The 20,341-nt window shown below is 48.4% G+C and overlaps 1 protein-coding gene across 4 annotated transcripts; it reads right to left on the reverse strand.

Annotated features, from left to right (window-relative positions):
- Positions 1-2,379: 2,379 nt before the first annotated feature.
- On the reverse strand, positions 2,380-7,969 carry Glyctk (glycerate kinase). Of its 4 annotated transcripts, none has more exons than XM_015987904.3 (5): positions 7,909-7,969; positions 5,061-5,475; positions 4,709-4,860; positions 3,941-4,116; positions 2,380-3,631 (listed from the first exon to the last, which is right to left on the reverse strand). In XM_015987904.3, the coding sequence occupies exons 2-5, from the start codon at positions 5,435-5,437 to the stop codon at positions 2,741-2,743; spliced, it is 1,596 nt and encodes a 531-aa protein (XP_015843390.2). In that variant the 5' UTR covers positions 5,438-5,475; positions 7,909-7,969; the 3' UTR covers positions 2,380-2,740. The 4 variants fall into 4 exon arrangements, with proteins under 4 accessions (XP_015843390.2, XP_015843391.2, XP_015843388.2 ...); XM_015987905.3 differs by lacking the exon at positions 7,909-7,969 and adding an exon at positions 7,622-7,709; XM_015987902.3 differs by lacking the exon at positions 7,909-7,969 and adding an exon at positions 5,632-5,764.
- Between the last annotated feature and the right edge of the window lie 12,372 nt (positions 7,970-20,341).

Here is a 20,341-nt window from a genome sequence, read left to right on the forward strand (position 1 = left end):
TCCTACCAAACCCCTCGTCACACTGCCCTTCCATCCACAAAGAGACCAAGAAATCTGCTTTGCAGATCCCTGAAGAGGCTAAGTGTGGTCACATGACCATCCCCAAACCCCTGAGAGGCAACAAGGAAAGAAAAAGGTACATCCCCTAACTCCGCTGAGCCTTGGGTTGGCCCTAGGGTATCTGAGCCACAAAGGGCAGCAGAGAAGACTCAAGGGTCCAAACCAGGTTCTCAATCTGGGTCTGTGACTAACTTCCTCTATCTCCCAGACAGACCACCTTCTCTAATTCTCCAGCTATAGGACACATGGGTTTAGAGAAGCTGATCCCAAAAGGCTCTCCAGACCCACAGCTCATGCCAACTGCAGACAATGAAGAGTTTTTAGTGTAAAGAAGAGCTGGGCACCCTCATGGAAAAATCCTCCAGCCATGGAAAGTATCAGCACATGAAGACGAAATGGAAATTTGGGCAGCAAAAAAACTGAGTCAGGAGAGCTGGCAGCCAAAAACCAAAGAAGGGGAGTGCCTTCACTAATCCATAATTGATAAGACTTGTGTGTATTTAGCCATTCATTCATTTATTTTACTTCTCAGTGCTGGGAACTGAACCAGGACTTCACACATGCTAGAACAGCAAGTACCATTGACTATATTCCCAGCCTTCTTTTTAAAGCTCTTTGAAATGGGAATCACACTTAACTGCCTAGGCTGGCCTTGAATTCTCTCTGAAGCTCAGGCTAGCCATGAATTCTCAGTCCTCCTGCCTCTCAAGTACCCTGGGATATGTAGGCCTGTGCCCCCAGGCCCAGCCACATAATTGACATTTATAGAGGGAAAAAAAAAGTCCTATCGAGCACTAATTGTGAGGAATCTGCATATTTTTATCATCTAGACTGACCAAATACATAGGCGAGCAAGTACAATGAGTTAGGTCCACCAACTGTTTGCTCTAAGGGGTCCAATTCAGACCCTGGCCCCCAGACTCTGAAAACATAGGTACAGGAAAGGGACCAAGGTAAACAAGGGGAACTCCAGCAAGACTCTGCCCATGTGTAAAGCCCTCGGCAGGCGATGGCGGCAGCCATACCCACAAGCAACCCCACCCTGAAAAGCACCTGCGGGGGCACCACAGAGGCGTTCTGACACCAGTGTTCCCGCTCACGTGCTCACCACACAAAGACACTGAGGGTGTGGCTGACAGGTCCTGGGTCCCCAGACCTCTTCTCTCGAAGCTCTTGCCTGCAGCTTGGTGTCCAACAGGAATACATTCCCAAGGTCAAGGCCACAGAGGCAGGACACCTCTAGTAGAGGCCAGAACACCAGTGTAGAGACAAAATCCCCTGAGACTTTGACCCTCTCCACCAGGAAAGACAATGGTACACACCACTCCACTCTCCGAAACCTCTCTGGTCCTCAGAATCAGCTTGCCTTGTGTATCTCCCTCCTGGTCCCTGGAACATGCAGGATCTAGGTCTCCAGGTCATGGCCCAACTGCTAGCCGGACTGTCCAGAGCCCACGGAGAAGGGCAGCTCTACCCAGGACACATCAGTTCTGCACACCTAGAGCCCCGCACACCCTCACAGTGGAAGAAGGGCCCATAGGAGCAGCCCCAGGCCTCACTGTTCTCTATGGCTTTTTATTCCTATGTGATTCTGTTGCTCACTCATATAGGGATTGGAGCCGTGGCGCACGGTGGGGACAGCCAACGGAGGGCTCTGACACTGAGCGAGAAGGCTCACGGGGAGCCAGGCCAGTGGCTGCAGGCCAACCCAAGGGACTCACCTCTGACAGCTGTAGCAGGAGGGGGTGAGAGACGGCTGAGCTCTTTCCCTGCTCTGACCTACCATTCTAGTCCTGGAGACAGGTACTGAATGCTGGCACCAGGTCCCCAACTGTGTACCCAGAACACGTGGGACATGGCGTGTACGGAGCATGGCATGTTTAGCCTGGGAAAATGGGACTGGCAAGAGAGAACAAGCCTAGTGCCCTGCAGCCTGAGGAAAGCCCTTGATAAAGAGCGGGTAAGATAAAGGAGGGAAGCGAAGAGTAGTCCAGATGCCGAAGGGCTATCCTGGTGTCAAGCAGGAAATTTCCACCCAGCCAGGCTACAGCAGGAGAGGGGGAACCATGGCCAGGTTGCCACAGGGAGTCATGGTTGAATAGGTAATGATCCTTAAACCTGTCCTGCTCACCCACATCGAGGCTGCTGGGAGCCGTATTCAACCCTCCCAGATTCCCTCAACAGACCCTTGGTATGCCCAGCAGAGAAGCGGGTGAGAAACTCTTTGAGATGCCGGCAAAATCGCTAGGAACGCACCATGCTCCCCTCCCCAGCAGCTACCCGAAGCCCTGCGCTAAAGAAATACTGAGGACAGTGAGCTGAGACCCCCACAACAGCCTTCTTTTTATTTTCAGGCTCCCTGACTTCACTCCACGGAAGAACCAGGCTGAGGACTTGGGCAGATGGGCTCCTGGGGAGAAAATAAAGACTGGGAACTGGCCGAGGAGCTTCCTCAGGGCTACCTGCTGACATGACAGGAAGTAGGGGTGGAAAGGAGGCCTCGTCTTCTAGTCGGGGAATGGAGATGGAGCCGATCTGTGGGAGGTGGGTGGAGCAACAGGGAGCCAGGCTAAGGGGACAGGGATCCTAAAGCACAGTGAGGCCCTGGCGAAAGCCCGTGCCCTTCCCACGAGATCCTGCCTATAATTACCCGTATACTCTCAAAATAAGAGCTAGGCCGTCACTGAGGACGAAAAATCAGGAGGTGAACATCCATGACATTGGTCCCTGTCAACCCTGTCTGCAGCAAGTGTGTTCCACCCCGGAAGCGGCAAAAGAAGGTGTACGAGTCGTTGTGGGAAAGGAAGGTGGCTATGTCCAGGCCTTCAGCAGAAGCCTGGCTGACAAGGTCAGACATGACCCAGGCCCCAGCCACCTTGGTAGGCCCATCCTGCCCATCGGTGCCTCCACTCAAAAAGAGCACATCCACGGGCCCCAGTGGCTGTCTTCCCAGCTCTGTTCCCACATGCAGGGCCAGCTCTTGGTTCCGGCCACCCTTGCCAGAACCCTGCAGCTGCACCGTGGGCTCACCACCAGCCAGGAGGCAGACGGGGCCGTTAGCCTTTGCCACCGCTTCCAGAGCCTCCCCCAGCTGCAGGTCTGGGAGCCGGAGCTCAGCTGCCAGCTGATGGAGTTTCGCCTCCTCCTCCTCCTCCTCCTCCTCCTCCTCCTCCGAGGAACGCCCAGCCGTGGATGGAGCGAGGCGGGCTGCAGCCACCCGGGCTAGCAATCCATAGAACCGGGCCACATTTCTTACATCGCCCTGAATGGCGGTGCTCAGCACCAGGGCCCGGTAGCCCAGGGCCTCGGCCTGCCTCTGAGCCTCAGCCAGAGCCAGAGAATTGGAGCCGATGATCACATTGAGGACATGACCACAAGTGTGTGGGCCGCGGGGGTCAGAGTCAGCTCGAGAGAGCACGGTCTTCACGGACCGCGGCAGAGCTGCCCGAAGGCCGTAGTGATTGAGAATATGCAGGCAGTCTTGCACGCTGTGGGAACTGGCCACGGTAGGGCCACTGGCGATCACCTCCAAAGGGTCCCCAATCACATCTGACAAGACGAGGCTCACCACCTAGACAAAGGCCATAAGATAAGGCTCAGTCTTGACTCCTCCGAGCCCCGGGGCCGGGCCCTCAAGGACAAACCGGTCCTGGGTGTACACCCCACGGTGCGCTTCTTTTGCCCGCATCTACCTGCTTCTTGCCACTTGCAGGTGGGCTGGCAGAACACGGACCGGGGAGCATCCCCCTCGCCCTCTTTGGCCTCCTCCCAGGACTTCCCCGACGGGCGAGGCCCCTGCCAACATGTATGTTGGCCTAAGCTTTCCTATCCCTGTCACGTGTGGGGGACCCAGGGCCGGCTGCGGAAGTGATGGATGCACCTGAGCGGGATAGGCAGCCTGAGCTAGGCCTCCACCCTTCAGCTGGGACAGAGCCTTCCGGATGGTGTTCAGCTCCTGAATTGTGGCTCCGCGGGCTGCCAGCAGCTTGGTGAGCGTCTGTTTCTCCTCCAGAGTGACAGGGGGGATGGGAGCAGGCAGCAGGGCTGAGCCCCCACCTGCAGAGCCAGTGAGGGTGTCAGGAAGAAGAGAAGGGAGCCGGCTGGACCACGGGGCAGGGGGACGTGGGCTAAGACGGTGGAGCTGGGGTGCCCCCCTGTGGACATGGAGTGAAGCTGTCCCCTAGCTGGGGGTACTCCAGACCCCAGAAGATGCTAGATGTGCTAGGGATGTAGCTCAGTAGTAGAGTGTTTGTCTAGTGCGTGTGAAGCCCTGAACTTGATCCTCAGCACCACAATTATATTTTTAAAAGCATGGACTAAGGAAGAGCAAGATAGAAAGAGCAGACAACCAAAGAGAGTGCGTGTTGGGGCTGGAAACCCAGCTCGTGGAGCCTGGGAGACACTGGTGCCGACAGAAACGTTTTCCAAAGTTTCTGACACGTGTTAGCATGCCAGTGTGCCCTCATGATCACAGCTCGGGACAGATGACTACCCCTGACACCGCCCGCAAGGCACCCTCTAGGCTCCTCACTGTCTGTCTTGGTCCCAAGTTCACCCTGTGACCATGGTAGCACAGACGGACGTCTCACGGATCTGGTGTTTGGGGCATCCCCCTGTGAGCTGTCCTCAGCTGATCTGGCACCCACACCTGAGATGAGCACAAGCAGCAGGTCGTTGGCTGTGAGCCCCTCTGCCAGCTGCTGGATGGCCAGGGCAGCCCTCAGAGCATCACGATCCGGCAGGTTGTCCTCTGCACCCTCAAACACCTGGATGTGGCTGTGCGGCTTCAGCAGCATCTCTCTGGGGAGGGAGCAAACAGGGACGGGATGGGGAGGGTGAAGGGGGGGCTCCTCTCCTCCCACCTGACATCTCAGCTGTCCATCAGGGAGAGCGACTTGAGTGAGGATGCCCACCCACCAGGCCAGCTAGGGAGGCCTAGGAGGAAGAGAAGTTTTCCTCTACAGGGCACCCCACCACCTCCACCACCAGTAGATTCTTACTGCTTTCCAGCCTGCTCCATAGCAGCTCGGATCCCCTTGGGAACGCTGATCACACCCTGCACAAGGTGCTGGCCCAGTACTTCCTCAGCTGCAGCTGCCATGCCCAACACAGCCTTGCCGAAGCCCACCAAGTAGAGGTTTTCATGCAGCTGAAAGCTCCGGTCCCGCACCTTCAGCTGTCTGCCGCTAGGATCCAAGGACAGTGCCCTTTGCAGCATGGGGCCCGGCTGCACAGCGCCCACGGCACTCGCAAACAGCTGCCGCGCCTGCTCTGCCAAGGCCACGCCACTGGTCATCCGGGCCACTGGGGGCCCCCAGAGGAAGGGGCGCGATGGGGCTCGGAGGAGACAGGGCAAGATCTGTAGGGCTGCGGCCATGCCCACATCTCTCAGCAAAGCCTTGTATCCATAGCTGCCTAGAGAGAGAGGAGGATTGAGTGAGACCACAGACAGAACCCGGCCGTCATGGGCCACCCCTCTGAGAGCTCAGGGCTGGTGGACTCCATAGCCATTGTTGCGAGAACGAGCCACCTGAAATGAAAGCTGAAGGATTCATGAAGCCTGCAGCGAACCTGATCCTACTCCAGTCCTGCAAGCCCAGCCCTGATGCTCAGCCACGTCCCCTTCTTCTGTAGGGCACACACCGGTCTCCTAGACACTCTGCCCCAAGTCCAAAGTTCCTAACAAGTGGACCCTCCTCCTGGGTCACCTCCTCTGGCTGGGAGTTAATCATTCACAAAGGAGGCCGTTCCTCTCAGTGGTCTCCTGCACCACCTTTATCCACATCCTTCACTGCCAAGCCCCCACGCCACGGCGGGGTTCCTTTCCGGCATTTCTGCCTTACCTTTTTACCACTTCTACTGCCAAAAGAAAGAAACAGAAAGGCTGTTGGTTGTCTCACCAACTGACCCCAAGCTCACTGACCTCTAGCCTGATCTATTTCATTAGCTCCCAAGACTAGTCTGGGAATGCTGAGTCTATGTACAAAGGCTACGGGCTTATCAGTGCACATAACCCGAGGAATCTCAGCACTCAGACCAGTTCAGCGAGAGGTCCGGGCACAAATCAGGAGCAGCTACAAAATCTGGCTCAAGGTGAGACCTTTGGCAAGTCCCCAGTTCATATGCAAGAGGATGTGCACTATGGGGCTCAATCTACAGCATAAGAAAAGATGCCCTTCTACCCACACAGCTGGGCAGGGTCAACCTTGCCAGGAACACCCCTTCTGGCTCCATGATAGCAAAACAAGCCCTGAGTTACACCACTCAGAGCAGAAACAGCCCAGTGCTGGAGCAGGCAAAGGCCAGGCTCCTAACTGTGCCCAATCATTTTCCACACTGGGCAGAGTGAAAAACAGAAAGGTCTTGGGGTAAAGGTCAGGACGTTATACAGGGTAAATATGGGGACAACAAAGCCAAAGGACTCATCATACCTTTTGGGTATCTAAATCTGGGGACAGAGGAGTACTGGAGACCAAACCCATGTTTTGCATGTGACAAGTATGCACTCTACCACTGAGATACATTAAAGCCCCCAAATAAGATAGTTACTATAATAAAATGCCTACCATTATGCTGAAAGATAACTGCATCAGTAAGCATGGATACAAGAGGAAGTAGTCTAGGAATTGCGATGCTAGTTTTTTTTAAGTGTGTAGTATATCTTTTCTCAAACTGAGTTTATTTGCAAGATGAGAGGTGGGATGAAATTGAGCTCTGGGAATTCCTTACATGAAAACCGGACATGTTTACAGACGACCCACAGCCGGTGCCCTGTATATTCTTTTTTACAACACAGCTAGCGTTTTTTTTTGTTGTTGTTGTTTTTTTAACTGTGAACTACATGGCCACATGGCACAGGTCTAGAAGTGGCATGTTATTTAGGAGTGGGATAAATTGCTGGGTGGTGGTGGCACACGCCTTTGACCCCAGCACTCTGGAGGCAGAGGCAGGCGGATCTCTTTTAGTTCGAGGCCAGCCTGGGCTACCAAGTGAATTCCAGGAAAGGCGCAAAGCTACACAGAGAAACCCTGTCTCGAAAAACCAAAAAAAAAAAGGAGTGGGATAAATGGTTAACTGGAGGGTTTTTTTTTTTTTAAACCTGTTGCATTGGACAGAGCATCAGAAAACCTGAAGTGTCTGGCAAACAAATTATCAGCCCTCCACCACTATGGAGGAGTCCATGACTTCATACATGATAGGGATGGTCTCTCCCACAGAACTGCACTTTTCAAGTTCCAGGGCTTGGAGCTAAATGCATCTTTGCACCTAAAACATACAATGCTCAGTTGCAGGTGAACTTCTGTCTATCTCACAGAGGAGCAAAGCCTAGAAGATCCCTAACAGAATCCAGGACAAAGGAATGCTCATGGCCAAAGTTGCCAGATAAAATGCAGGACATTTGGTGAAACTTCTATTTCGGATAAGTAATTTTTTAGTATAAATATGATCAGTACATTTGGGATTATTTGTAACTAAAAGTTACGTTGTGGTGAGTTTAAATTTAATTGGACGACTTTCATTTTCAGTTGCCAAATCCCCAACTCTATTTAAGACACTACACCTCTCCAGCTCCTGTGCACTCCGGTTGCTAAGTGAGGAAATGCGAAGACCAGCCTTGACTCCTCCCGGAACAAAGTGGAGCTGACATCACATCCGGATTTGGCCAGCAGCCAGGTGACCGGAAGTGACGTCGCCCGAGACTAACGGCCTGTAATCTTCGCGAGAGAAATTATGCCGCACGATACTAGGTGTCGCAGAAAGTAAGGGGCTGCTGTCGCCTGGATTCGCCTCCGTCTGGGCCAGGAATGATTTCCAAGGTCCATGTACGTCCTTGAGACGCAAACTTACCTTTCCGCCGCTTCCAGCAGTGGAGACCGGAAGTGCTCTGTTGGGTGGGGATTAACCCGGAAATGGCCCGTCTGGGGCTTCCCTAGAGACCGGGATCGCGGGTTAGAACGTGCGTGCCTCACTGGCCTCCAGAAAACCTGGAAAGAGGTGTATGGAGTCCTCCGGTTTCTGCATTCCTGCAGTGGATTCTCAGTGATTTGTAATGATCCTTCCCTGTTCATCCTGTTAGATACTGTCAGTCATTAAATAAACCCCGAATTCCTGTTAGGTGCCGGACTCCAGGCTGAACCATCAGAGAGATTTAGGGTCATCCTTGCTCCTCCGCATAGTTACAATTCTTTGACAATTCACTGATGTTTACCACTCTTCTCCATGAGCCACCATATACAGCTAATTCAGTAAAGTATTTCTGTTCCATGATCTCTGAACACAGGGGCAAACTGCCTGCAAACAAAAATGACCCTGAGCCTTCTTCCTCCCTTCCCTTGCTCTCGCCTTGTGTCCACTATGACCCAAGCGTGATGCCTTCCCGCATTCAAAAATCAACTATTGGCTGGACTCCAAAAACACCAGAGTACACTTTTTTTTTTTTTTTAACTGATGGAAAGGATTTCTTCAAACATGTTTCCTTAAAAAGTTTGGTTTTGGCCCTGTCGCTCACCACACACACACAGGGACACTGTGGATGTAGCCTAGGCTGTCTTCCTTCAAGTTCATGATCCTCTTGCCTCTGCCTCCTGAGTCACCAAAATCGCGGCATGTGCTACTGTGTAATTGAGAAGCTTAATCACCCACCCACCTGCCGTTCTAAATTTCCTTGCTTCTTGACACTTAGACTACTCAGCAACATCTCTTTTCCTTTTGCAACTCTTTAAGACATTGCGGTTCCATGTCAGTCTGGGCCACCCAGCGGGAAGAAGAAAGAAGAAAGGAGGAAGGGAGAGGGAAGGAAGGGAGGGAAAGAGGGAAGGGGCTGGGGAGCTGGAGAGATGGCTCAACAGTTAAGAGCACTGACTGCTCTTCCAGAGGACCTGTGTTCAATTCCCAGCACCCACATGGCAGCTCAGAACTGCCTGTAATTCTGATTCCAAGGGACATGGCACCCTCACACAGACATACATGCAAGCAAAAACACAATGCCCATAAAAATAAATCTTAAAAAGAAGAAAGAAGGAGGGTAAAAGGAAATTCCGGTTTCTGTTTGTACACAGGGCAATAGAAATATAAGAATTAGGGCTGGAGAGTTGGCTCAGTGGTTAAGAGCACTGACTGCTCTTCCAGAGGTCCTGAGTTCAATTCCTAGCAACCACATGGTGGCTCACAACCATCTAATCTGGTGCCCTCTTCTGGCCTGCAGGGACACATGCAGGCAGAACACTGTATACATAATAAATTAATAAATCTTTAAAAAAATATTTTTTAAAAAAAGAATTAAGTCAACTCAATACCATTCAGGAGTTTACAGTCCAGTGGGCTTAATCTTCTTGCTGTTAAAAGCATCTTGTGAATAGTTTGGGAATGGAAAAGGAGTATTAAAAAATGGGTACAGGAAAAATGGGTACAGGGAGCTGGAAAGATGGTTCTGTGGTTAAGAGCACTTGTTGCTCTTGTAAAGGTCTTGGGCTCTGTTCCTAGCACCCAAAGGGTTTACAACTATCCAGAACTCCAGTTCCGAGAAAGCTGATGCCATCTTCTGACCTCCTCAGCCACCAGGCATTCATGTGGTACACATATATACATGAGGCAAAGCATTTATACACATAAAGAAATCCTTTTAATTTTTATTTATTTATATTTTATGTATGAGTGTTCTGCATATATACCTGCACTCCAGCAGAGGGCATCAAATCCTATAGATGGTCATAAGCCACCATGTGGTTGCTGGGAATTGAACTCAGGACTTGTGAAAAAGCAGCCAGTGCTCTTAACCCCTAAGCCATCTCTCCAGCTCAAGAAATCTTTTTTAAGAAAATGAAGACAGGGCTGGTAATGTAGCTCAGCTGATAGAGAGCTTGTTTAGCATGCACAAGGTCTTGGGTCTGGTCCCCAGCATCATATAAAACAGTGTTTATGGTACATGCCTAAATCTCAACATTTAGAAATCAGGCTCTCAAAGTCATCCTTGTCTATGTAGTTTAAAGTCAGTCTAGGATACATGAGACCTTGTCTCAAAAGAGAGAGAGAGAGAGAGAGAGAGAGAGAGAGAGAGAGAGAGAGAGAGAGAAAGAGAGAAAGAAAGAAAGAAAAAGTGGGGGACTGAAGAGATAGCTCAGCTGTTTAGAGCACTTGATACTCTTCCAAAGGATGGGGTTTGATTCCCAGCACCCACATTGGCAGCTTACAACCATTTGTAACTCTAGTTCCAAGGGATCCAGTGCCTTCTGGCCTCTGAGGGTACCAGGTACACACACAATACACTTACATATATGCAGACCACACACACACACACACACACACACACACACACGCACGCACGCACGCACGCACGCACGCACAAATTAGAAAATAATTAAAACAATAAATGAATAGTATCTGAGGAGTAACACCCAAGGTTGTCTTTTGTCCTCACACATATGTACACATACATACAAAATAAGCTATCTGCAGGTCTGATGTCTGGTCATGGCTTTATTTCTGTTTCCAAAATGGCAGTTTATCACTGTATCCTCGGGAGGAGATAAAATAGGGCTTCACATGGTAGAGAGTTGAAGGGTCTTTTAGAAGAGGCCTTGACCTCATTTACAATAGACTTATTCTCAGGATCTAACCATCTCCCAGAATCCCCACTTTTTGGTGGTTGGGGTTTTTTTTGGGGGGGGGGGTTGTTTTGTTTTGAGAAAAGGCCTCACTATGTAGTTCTGGTTGTCCCAGAACTCACTATGTAGAACAGACTCATAGAGCTCTGCCTGCCTCTGTCTCTGGAATGCCGGGATTAAAGGTTTGCACCACCACACCTTAACATTATTTCATTGAAGACTGAATTGCAACAAGAATTTGAGAGATACAAATATCCCAACAATAGCAGCACTCAGTAGACTGGAGTCACACCTAATGGAAGATTCTGCAGACTAATCTACTGACTGGAATCCTATGATTCTGGAGGATTGGAATGTTGAACATCTAAAGCTGAAATTATCTTGGGCAGATTTTCGTTCCCTCGAGTTTTGTTGTTGCTTAGGTCTGGTGTTACTTTATTTGTATGTGGTGTGTGTGTACCTCTGTGGGGGTCTATGCACGAGTGCAGGTGTCCAAGGAAGCTAAAGTCCCCTAAAACTGAAGTCACAGTCAATTGTGAGCTGCCTCACCTGGGAGATTGGAATTGAACAAAGGGGCCTCTGAAAGAGCCATACACACCCTTAACCACTGACCCATCTCTCCAGCCCTTCGTTTAGTGTTTTTTGCTTTGTTTTGTTTTGTTTTGTTTTGTTTTGTTTTGTTTTGTTTTGTTTGAGACAGGGTTTCACACTATACCCCAGGTGTGGAACTCTGTGTACCCCAGGTTGACCTGGAATTCATGGCAATCCTTCTGCCTCAGCCTCTTATGTGAGCTACCATGCCAAGTTTTTTAGTTCCCTTAGTAGACATGTATCACCTACCTCTCTATCTGACCTAACATCACGTTAACAATCAAGTAAGTCTCTTGAGTGCAATAACATACTAGCAGGCCCACTAGCTTCACCCAACCCAAGAGCTACGAATGCTGTTCGATAGCATCTGAGACCCACAGCAGAGCTGTCCCGTTTGGGTAAATGCAATGATGTATACTCCCTTCTGCAACTATAAAATCATTACATAACTGCTTCCATGGTGGAAAGGACCATGCAGAACAACTTGAATCCATATTCCCTGGTCACGCTCAAAACAAACTTAGTCCCTCTGGAGCAAGCACTGTGTTTTGCAGCAATGACTGACTCATCAGAGAACCTTTGTAAGAGATCCACCTTAAAATTCACAGTGAAAATACAGTGGGGCAGCGATGGCGCACGCCTTTAATCCCAGCACTCAGGAGGCGGAGGCAGGCAGATCTCTGTGAGTTCGAGGCCAGCCTGGTCTACAGAGTGAGATCCAGGACAGCCAGGGCTACACAGAGAAACCCTGTCTCAAAAAAGAAAAACAAGTGATTTTTGAAATTGTATTTATTTAGATGGTGTGTGTTCGTGACATACAGATGCAGCACATACAGTGTGGACAAGGAGGCCAGAGGACAACTTAGTGGAGGCCATCTCTCTCCATCCACATTCACAAGGGCTCCAGGAGTCAGACTCCAGTTACCGGGGCTGTGCAGCAAGCATTTTTACCAACTAAGGCAACTCACCAGCCAAAAACGGATTCCATTTGTGAGAACTCAAACTGTCATCAGCTCCACATTGAGAGCAGCTGTCCCTCCTGAAGTCGCCTCAGATGTCTGTTTTGTCCTTCACGTGTCCTTGATAGCCTGGACCGTGAGCCCCATAGTTCCTTGTCTGCTCATCCCTTCTTCCTAACCATCTAGCCCCTAATACCTCACAGGGTCGGTCTGCACCAGTGGGTGACCACTCGCACAGAGCTTGGGGGGTTAAAAACTGCAAGAACTTGCTTGGTGGGATGTCCCAGGTCAGCCCTGTGTGAGGTTCTGCTGTGACCAAGAGAGCCAATAGCTCTAGAAAGTGATGGAACAAGGAAAGGGTTTTGTTGTTGTGTGAATTTTTTAAACAAGGTCTGTTAGGGGTGGGGGTGGGGGGGTCCATGTGCGTACAGGTGCCCATGGAGGCCAGAAGAGGACATCAGATCCCCTGGCACTAGGGAACAGATGCAGGAGGATCACACAGAGTTTGAGGCTAGCTAGTTCTACATAGCGAGTTCCAGGCCAGTCAGAGTTAATACTAAGTGAGATTTTATCTCAAAACAAACAAAATAACAAATGCATTTTTTTTTCCAGAGCTGAGGACCGAACCCAGGGTCTTGCGCTTGCTAGGCAAGCGCTCTACCACTGAGCTAAATCCCCAACCTCTTAATAAATGCATTTTTAATTTAAAAAAAAAAAAAAAAGGAAGACAGAAAAGACCTAAGCCTCCTAGTCACAGCCCAGCGCAGGTGTTGGACTCCTAGTTTCCAACATGTTAAGTTGTTGCAAATTAAACCTTTTATTGGGCTGGCAATTTTGTTTGTAGTAGAGCACTTGCTTAGCATCTGTGATGCCCAGGGTTCATTGCCCAGCACCACATAGACTGGGCATGGTGGTGCATGTCTCTAATCCTAGCACTCAGGAAGTGGAGGCAGGATTAGAAGTTCATGGTCATCCTCACTAAATAGCAAGTTAGAAGTCACATGAAACTCTTTTCTTAAAAAAAAAAATTAAAAAGGAAAAAAAACATGATTGATCAAAAGCTTGTTTGAAAATCTGTGCACCTGATTTAATCACTAGGCTCTGCTTGGTATTTTCTTGACAAGTACCTTCTAATCATAAACCTGACTGTAACCTGTGAATGGGGCAGCTCGAGGGAGAGGAGCAATAGATTTTAATTAACTTTACAGTTCATTAAAACATGGAGCTGTGTGCAAAAGAAAAGACAGTTGCCCTAGTGAATTGAAGAACGGAGGGATACACAAAGAAACAAAACCCTCTCAACTTAGGGTGGAGCCTCAAGCTTGGGGCCAGTCCCCTCTGCCATCACCGCTGGCTCTGATGTGCTCCATATTCCTGGAGCCCTTGTCTAGTGGAAGGATGCAAACGTGAAGGTGTTCTGTGGAAAGAAGCGGGTCGGCAGTGCTGGAGGACAGCAAGGTGGAGCAGCAGGTGCAAGCTGCTCCCAGAGGGAGCTCAGGTGGACAACTGATAAGGAGGTAAGAATTATACCACAGAACACCAGGACTTAGAGTTCTCTCTCTCTCTCTCTCTCTCTCCCTCTCTCTCTCTCTCTCCATTTATATATGGTTTTTTAAAAACAAGGTTTTCTCTGTAGCCCTGGCTGTCCTGGAACTCTCTCTGTAGACCAGGCTGGCCTCAAACTCAGAAATCCACCTGCCTCCGCCTCCCAGGTGCTGGGATTCAAGACATGCAACCACCAGCGCCCAACTATAGTTGTCTCTTAAAATCTGGTGATATGCCCACCAGTGCGCATGGTGGTGCATGCCTTTGATGACCGCACTCCAGAGGCAGAGGCAGGTGGATCTCTGTGTGAGCCTAGCCTGGTGTCTACATAGTGAGTTCCAGGCTAGCCAGGGGTACAAAAATGGACCTGTCTCAAGGAACAAACAAACAAAAAAGGTCAGAAGAGATGGCCCAGCAGTTAAGAACACTGGTTGCTCTTCCAGAGGACTCAGGTTCAATTCACAGTACCATAATGGTGGCTCACAACCATCTGTAACTACAGTTACAGAATAGCCAACACCTGTTGTGAAATATTACTTTAACTAGGCAAATAATATTTCTTTAACTAGGCAAATGTAACTAGATGTTACATTTATTTATGTTGTATTAACCATGTAAACATGTGTTACATTTGTTTATGCTGCACTTATTTAACTATGTAAAGAGGTGTTGCTGTTTCACCTTGCCTGCCTGAGGCACCTGAGTGGTCTAATAAGAGCTAAATGGCCAATAGCTAGACAGTAGAGGGATAGGCAGGGCTGAAGGGCAGAGAGAGTAAGTAGGAGGAAGAATCTAGGCTCAGAGGAGAGAGAGAGAGACACTCAGGGCCAGGAGCCAGGAGCCAGGCAGCTGTCAGACAGACAGACACTAGAAGCAGTAAAATATGACAGACAGACAAGAAAGAGAGAGAAAGGAAGAAAAAAAGAAAAAACGAGCGAGCCCCAAAGCACAACACAGAAAAAGAGAAACAGATTAAAATGAGAGCTAAGATAAGGCAGAGCATTCATAACTAATAATAAGTCTCTGTGTCATTTGTGATTTGGGAGCTGGTTGGTGGCCTAAAAGAAAGTTTGCTATAAAAACCCTCTTCTGGCATCAATGTGCACCCATGTGGTGGATATACATACATGTGGTGATATTTTGTTGTACCCTAATAAAATTTGCCTGAAGATCAGAGAGCAGAACAAGCCACTAGATTAAACATAGCGGCCAGACAGTGGTGGCACACACCTTTAATCCTAGCACTTGGTAGACAGAAATCCGTCTGGATCTCTCTGAGTTCAAAGCCAACCGGGAGTACATGAGATTGATTCAGTCTAGGGGAGAATCAGAGCCAGGCAGTGGTGGCACACACCTTTAATCCCAGTACTTGGGAGTTACAGGCCTTTAATCCCAGCACTTGAGATCTCATGCCTTTGCTATGGGAAGCACACACACCTTTGATCCCAGCACTAGGAAGGAAGTAATGTGGCTGGGAGGAGAAAGGCATAGAAGGTGTGAGGAGACAGGAGCTGAAGCCTTTCAGTTGAAGCCCTTTTCAGCTGAGGACTCAGAGACATTCAGGCAGAGGATCTGTGGAGTTGTCGAGGTGAGAAGTAGTTGTGGCTTATTCCTTTGTCTCTCTGATCTTTCAACATTTACCCCAATATCTGGCTCCGGGTTTTTTATTATAAGACCTTTAGGAATTCGTGCAACATATACATGTAAGCAAAACACCCATAATAATGATAATTTTTTTTTTTTTTTTTTTTTTTTTGGTTTTTCGAGACAGGGTTTCTCTGTGTAGCTTTGTGCCTTTCCTAGAACTCGCTTTGGAGACCAGGCTGGCCTTGAACTCTCAGAGATCCACCTGGCTCTGCCTCCCAAGTGCTGGGATTAAAGGCGTGCGCCACCACCGCCCGGCATGATAAAATATTTTTAAAGTAACAATAATGTCCACCAATAATGGACATTTGGTACCCATGGATACCAAAACCCATGGACATTAAAGTCCCTTAAAATACTTTTGCTTGCTTTGTTTTTGAGACAAGGTCTAACTGTGTAGCCCTGGCTGTCCTAGAACTCAGAGATCCACCTGCCTCTGCCACCCAGTCCTAAAATAGTATTTGTATATAGGCCACATGCATCCTTCTGTATACTTGAAATTGCCTCCTTTGTAATTGTTTGTTTGTTTTTCAAGACAGGGTTTCTCTGTGTAGCTTTGGAGCCTGTCCTGGAACTCACTCTGTAGGCCAGGCTGGCCTCGAACTCACAGAGATCCGGCTGCCTCTGCCTACTGAGTGCTGGGATTAAAGGTCTGGGCCACCACCATCGCCGCCGCCACCACCAGTGTGTAATTCCTGATACAATATGCATGCTGTGTAAATGCTACACTGGACTGTTTAGGAGACTACAGGACAAGGAAGTCCTTACACATTCAGTTCAGATCTACCCATCCGAGGCTGAACTACACTGTCCATCTGCATATCTGGAATCCATGGGATATAATGTAGGCTGGATTAGCAGAAAGTGTTAAGACTTTGGAGATAGTTTTGTGGGTTTTGTGGCAGGCAGAGCGTCAGGGGCTAGGCGGTTCCTTTTGCTCCAGGTCAGTCCGTATCGTTGCCCCAGAACAAGACGGCATTGTTGGCCGACAACAGACTTTGTTAAATGTGAACGGTTATTTACCCTTAGCCTTGGGAACAAAGCCAAAGCTGGAGTTGCAGAGCACTGTGTGAATCCAGTCTTGGGTGTTGGCTGTCTTCATGACCTTGAAACCACTCAGAAACCCAGTCTTCCTCTTCAAAATAAGCCTAAAAGAGACTGAGGAAGCTTGCTTAGTGTTCACCAGGCCCTGGGTTCAAACCACCACAATAAACAAACAAACAAATAAATAAATGAGCAAGCAAGCCAGGCAGTGGTGGTAGATGCCTTTAATCCCAGCACTCAGGCAGGTGGATCTCTGTGAGTTTGAGGCCAGCCTGGTCTACACAGCAAGTTCCAGGACAGCCAAGGCTACATAAAGAAACCCTGCCTCGAAAAACCAAAAGAAAAAAGAAAAGTTTTGTTTCACATTTACTTATCACTTTGTGTGTGTACATGCCACAAGGCAAGTACAGACAGCAAAGGAGGATTCGAGGAAGTCTGCGGCCTCCTACACAGGATGGGCAGTAACCCTATGTCACATCCATGACGGTAGAGAGCATTTTCACCCGAGTCATCTCACTGGTCCCACGTACGTGGTTAAATAAATAAAACCATCAATGAGGTTGCCATAGAAGATACTATAATTTATAATTTCAGATTGATATAAAACATTATCTCAAGGGGGCAGTAGTGGAGTACACCTTTAATGCCAGCACTCAGGAGGCAGAGGCAGGCGGATCTCTGTGAGTTCGAGGCCAGCCTGGTCTCCAAAGCGAGTTCCAGGAAAGGCGCAAAGCTACACAAAGAAACCCTGTCTCGAAAAACCAAAAATAAATAAATAAATAGATAGATTAATAAATTAATAAATAAAACGTTATCTCTATTCATGACTACCATAGAACATTTATTTCCTCAAGGGCATTCACTTACCAAATCAAGTAACTCATAAGGTATGCAGCAGTTACATGTGAACTACCCATGATATCTGAAACCTTCTATACAAATTCACTATACAAATAGAAAATTACTATACAAAATTCCGGCTGGGTTCAATTGTGTTTCAACACCCTACCTTTCTTCTAGAGCAATTACTCTTTCCTACACACACCCTCTTTTAACTGGCCCAGTGACATCACCACCTGACTCTAGTTATTTCAAGACTCAAAGAAGCCCTGCTGGGCACGTTAGCTCAGAAATGTATCTCCATTAGAATTTGTAAGGAAAAACCTGGGTGCTTGTAATCCCAACACTCTGGAGGCTGAGATTGGACAATGGCCATACATCTAACCCTTTTTCTGTTTTTTGATTTTAAGTAGTCTTACTATGCAGCATAGATTGTCCTCAACTCAAAATAATCCTCCTGTCTCAATTTTGTGAGTACTGGGATTCATGTGTATATTACCATACCCAGCTCTGATTTTTTTGTTTGTTTCATTTAAAACAAAACAAAACAAAACAAAATTAATATCCCCACAAGGTCTCACTGTATAGCCCTGGCTGGCCTCAAACTTGCTCTTGTAGACCAGCACTAGTATTAAAGGTGTGAGCCACCATACCTGGCCTGGAGCTCTTTTTAAATCAATGCAGTTCCTCTCTAACTCCAGCTTTCCCTCTGTCCACTGTTCACTGGAACTAGCCATTCTGGGTCTCTTGCAAAGTCTGTCCTTTAAGGCAGTGGTGCTGCTGGAGTGAAGGGCAGGCAAGGCCACCGTAGCAGAGCAGGGAGCCACACTAGGAAGTGAAACCGAGAAGTGTTTCATGACACTCTTAAAATATTAACTATTCAAAGATAATAACAACTCTTTTTTTTTTTTGCTTTTTTGTTAGTTTGTTTTTTGTTTTTTTTTCAAGACAGGGTTTCCTCTGTGTAGCTTTGCGCCTGTCCTGGATCTCACGCTGTAGCCCAGGCTGGCCTCGAACTCACAGGGACCCGTCTGGCTCTGCCTCCTGAGTGCTGGGGTTAAAGGTGTGGGCCACCACCGCCCGGCTTTTTTTTTTTTTTTTTTTTTTTTTCATTTTAAAAATAGTGCAGGATGCTAAGTCTTGGGAGGGAGCTTTGGTCTTAACAGTGAAATCTGGGAAAGGTACATGATATAATTTTGAAAGCTACCCTTCAAGGATTTCTTTTGGTTGAGAACATTAGGTAGATTATGGCTGTTTCTGTGGTCATTTTTGTATGTTAATACAGACAGACTCCTCTCACCAAAATGCCATCTCCTAGGTATATTTGCTTCCCAACTGCTGATATAAAAGAACAGCTTTGCCCAGAAACAAGGAAGAGTCAATTTACCCTTAATGACTGGTTCTACCTGGAAGAGAACCACACAAATTTTTAGTCACAGAACAGTACCCCCAAAATAAAAAAATAAAAAAATAATAAATCAATATGTTGACCAATTATATTTGTGGGACTATCAAGTAGATGGACCACACAGCAAAGCTGTAAAGTGAGGAAATTATAGATTTCAGATGTGATGTTACAGCCACCTTAGCTGTAGGGTTGATAAAGCTAAACTGAACGATGCCTCTCAGGAAGTTTATTAATTAGGAGAAAGATTACAAGTTAAAGTAGGGCTGGAGAGATGGCTTAGGGCTAAGAACACTGGCTGCTCTTCCAAAGGTCCTGAGTTCAGTTCCCAGCAACCACATGGTAGGATCTGATGTCCTCTTCTCACAAAAAGTTGTACATGCAGACAGAGCGCTCATATACATAAAATTAATAAACGTCAAAATGGCTACTAAAAGCAAGGCGGGCTTAGACAGCTCAGCAGGTAAAAGCGCGCGCACACACACACACACACACACACACACACACACACACACACATATAGTTTTCAAAGAGGCCTAAAATAGTTCACGATCATCTGGCTCTTGGCTACATTTGAGCTCCCCACATTTATGATTCAGTCATTCAGTCAGCAGGATCTTGGCTATAATGTTCTTCAAAGGACTCCAGTTCACACAGCGGGTCCAGAACAGGGCAGCAGATCTGACCTTGCCCTCTCAAGCTTTCTTGGCAGACCGAATCGTCCTTTTTAGACTCAAAAACAATCACTGGGAATTGAGTGCCACAGCCTGTGGAAGGTTTTTCTTGAATCAATCTGCAATTTGGAAAGTTGCCATCCATTCAGCTTGCACTCAAACCGGTTTTTTCCCTCCTCAAACCCCAGAACAAATTGTAGCCAGGAGCTCTGCTTTGTCAGGTGGGAACTTCAGTCCAGACTTACAATCTTGTCTTTTTCCCTCAGCCAAATTCTCTATTGTTGTTCCCCACATCCCCCTAAGGACGTGGGATTCAACCCCTAGTTATTTCCAATTAGACTCCAATTTCCCTAGTTTCCATTTCGTGGTTTTTATTTTGTTAACCATTGTCCAGGTTATATGGGACTCTGGTCACACCTTCCTAAGAGTGAAACGTCTCACAGCGCCCTTCCTAAGGTCCCCCCTCCCCTGCACTTAAAAGTTAGCTCTCTTCATGTGCTTTGCCTCTCTAAAAGTTTTTAAAGAAAGCTCTGACGTTCTGGGCAGTGATCAACAGAAAAAAAAGAGGTCACCCACTTACAATTTTATATGTTGTACTTCCTTAAAATAACAAATGGGGGGCTTCCTGGGTTCGTGGTGTAGTGGCCAAGCCCCCCCAGTGATGGGTCCACCTGAGTCACACCCACGAACAGGCCACGAGGGGTGATCTCCGCAAGCACCTGCCACCTCGGGGATACCGGAGTCTCCCTGGGGAGCACTCACAAAGGCAGGAGTCCCGAGGCGACCTCAAATTCCCGCCCTCAGGAAAGGCTTCAAGACGCTCCGCGCCCGCAGGCCTCCCCTTGCACACCGAGTCCTCGGCGATTCCCGGGGCCACGGAAATGCGAGCGAGCCCGCCCGCTGACGTCATCGCCCCGCCCCCTCCGAGCGCGCGCCTCGGTTCCCGCCCCGCCCCCTTTCCCGACGTTCGCCGCG

This window comes from Peromyscus maniculatus, chromosome 7, assembly GCF_049852395.1.
Source record: "Peromyscus maniculatus bairdii isolate BWxNUB_F1_BW_parent chromosome 7, HU_Pman_BW_mat_3.1, whole genome shotgun sequence".
NCBI lineage: Eukaryota > Metazoa > Chordata > Mammalia > Rodentia > Cricetidae > Peromyscus > Peromyscus maniculatus.

Excerpts from the sequence above, each read along its gene's own strand:
- Glyctk (XM_006994425.4), bottom strand. The coding sequence starts at position 5,615 with ATGAATCCTTCAGCTTTCATTTCAG. Across the intron at positions 4,117-4,708 it reads GCTGCTTGTGCTCATCTCAG|GTGGGGGCTCAGCCCTGCTG; the intron begins GTGTGGGTGCCA and ends CTGGCTCTGCAG. Across the intron at positions 3,632-3,940 it reads AGGCTGCCTATCCCGCTCAG|GTGGTGAGCCTCGTCTTGTC; the intron begins GTGCATCCATCA and ends GCCTTTGTCTAG.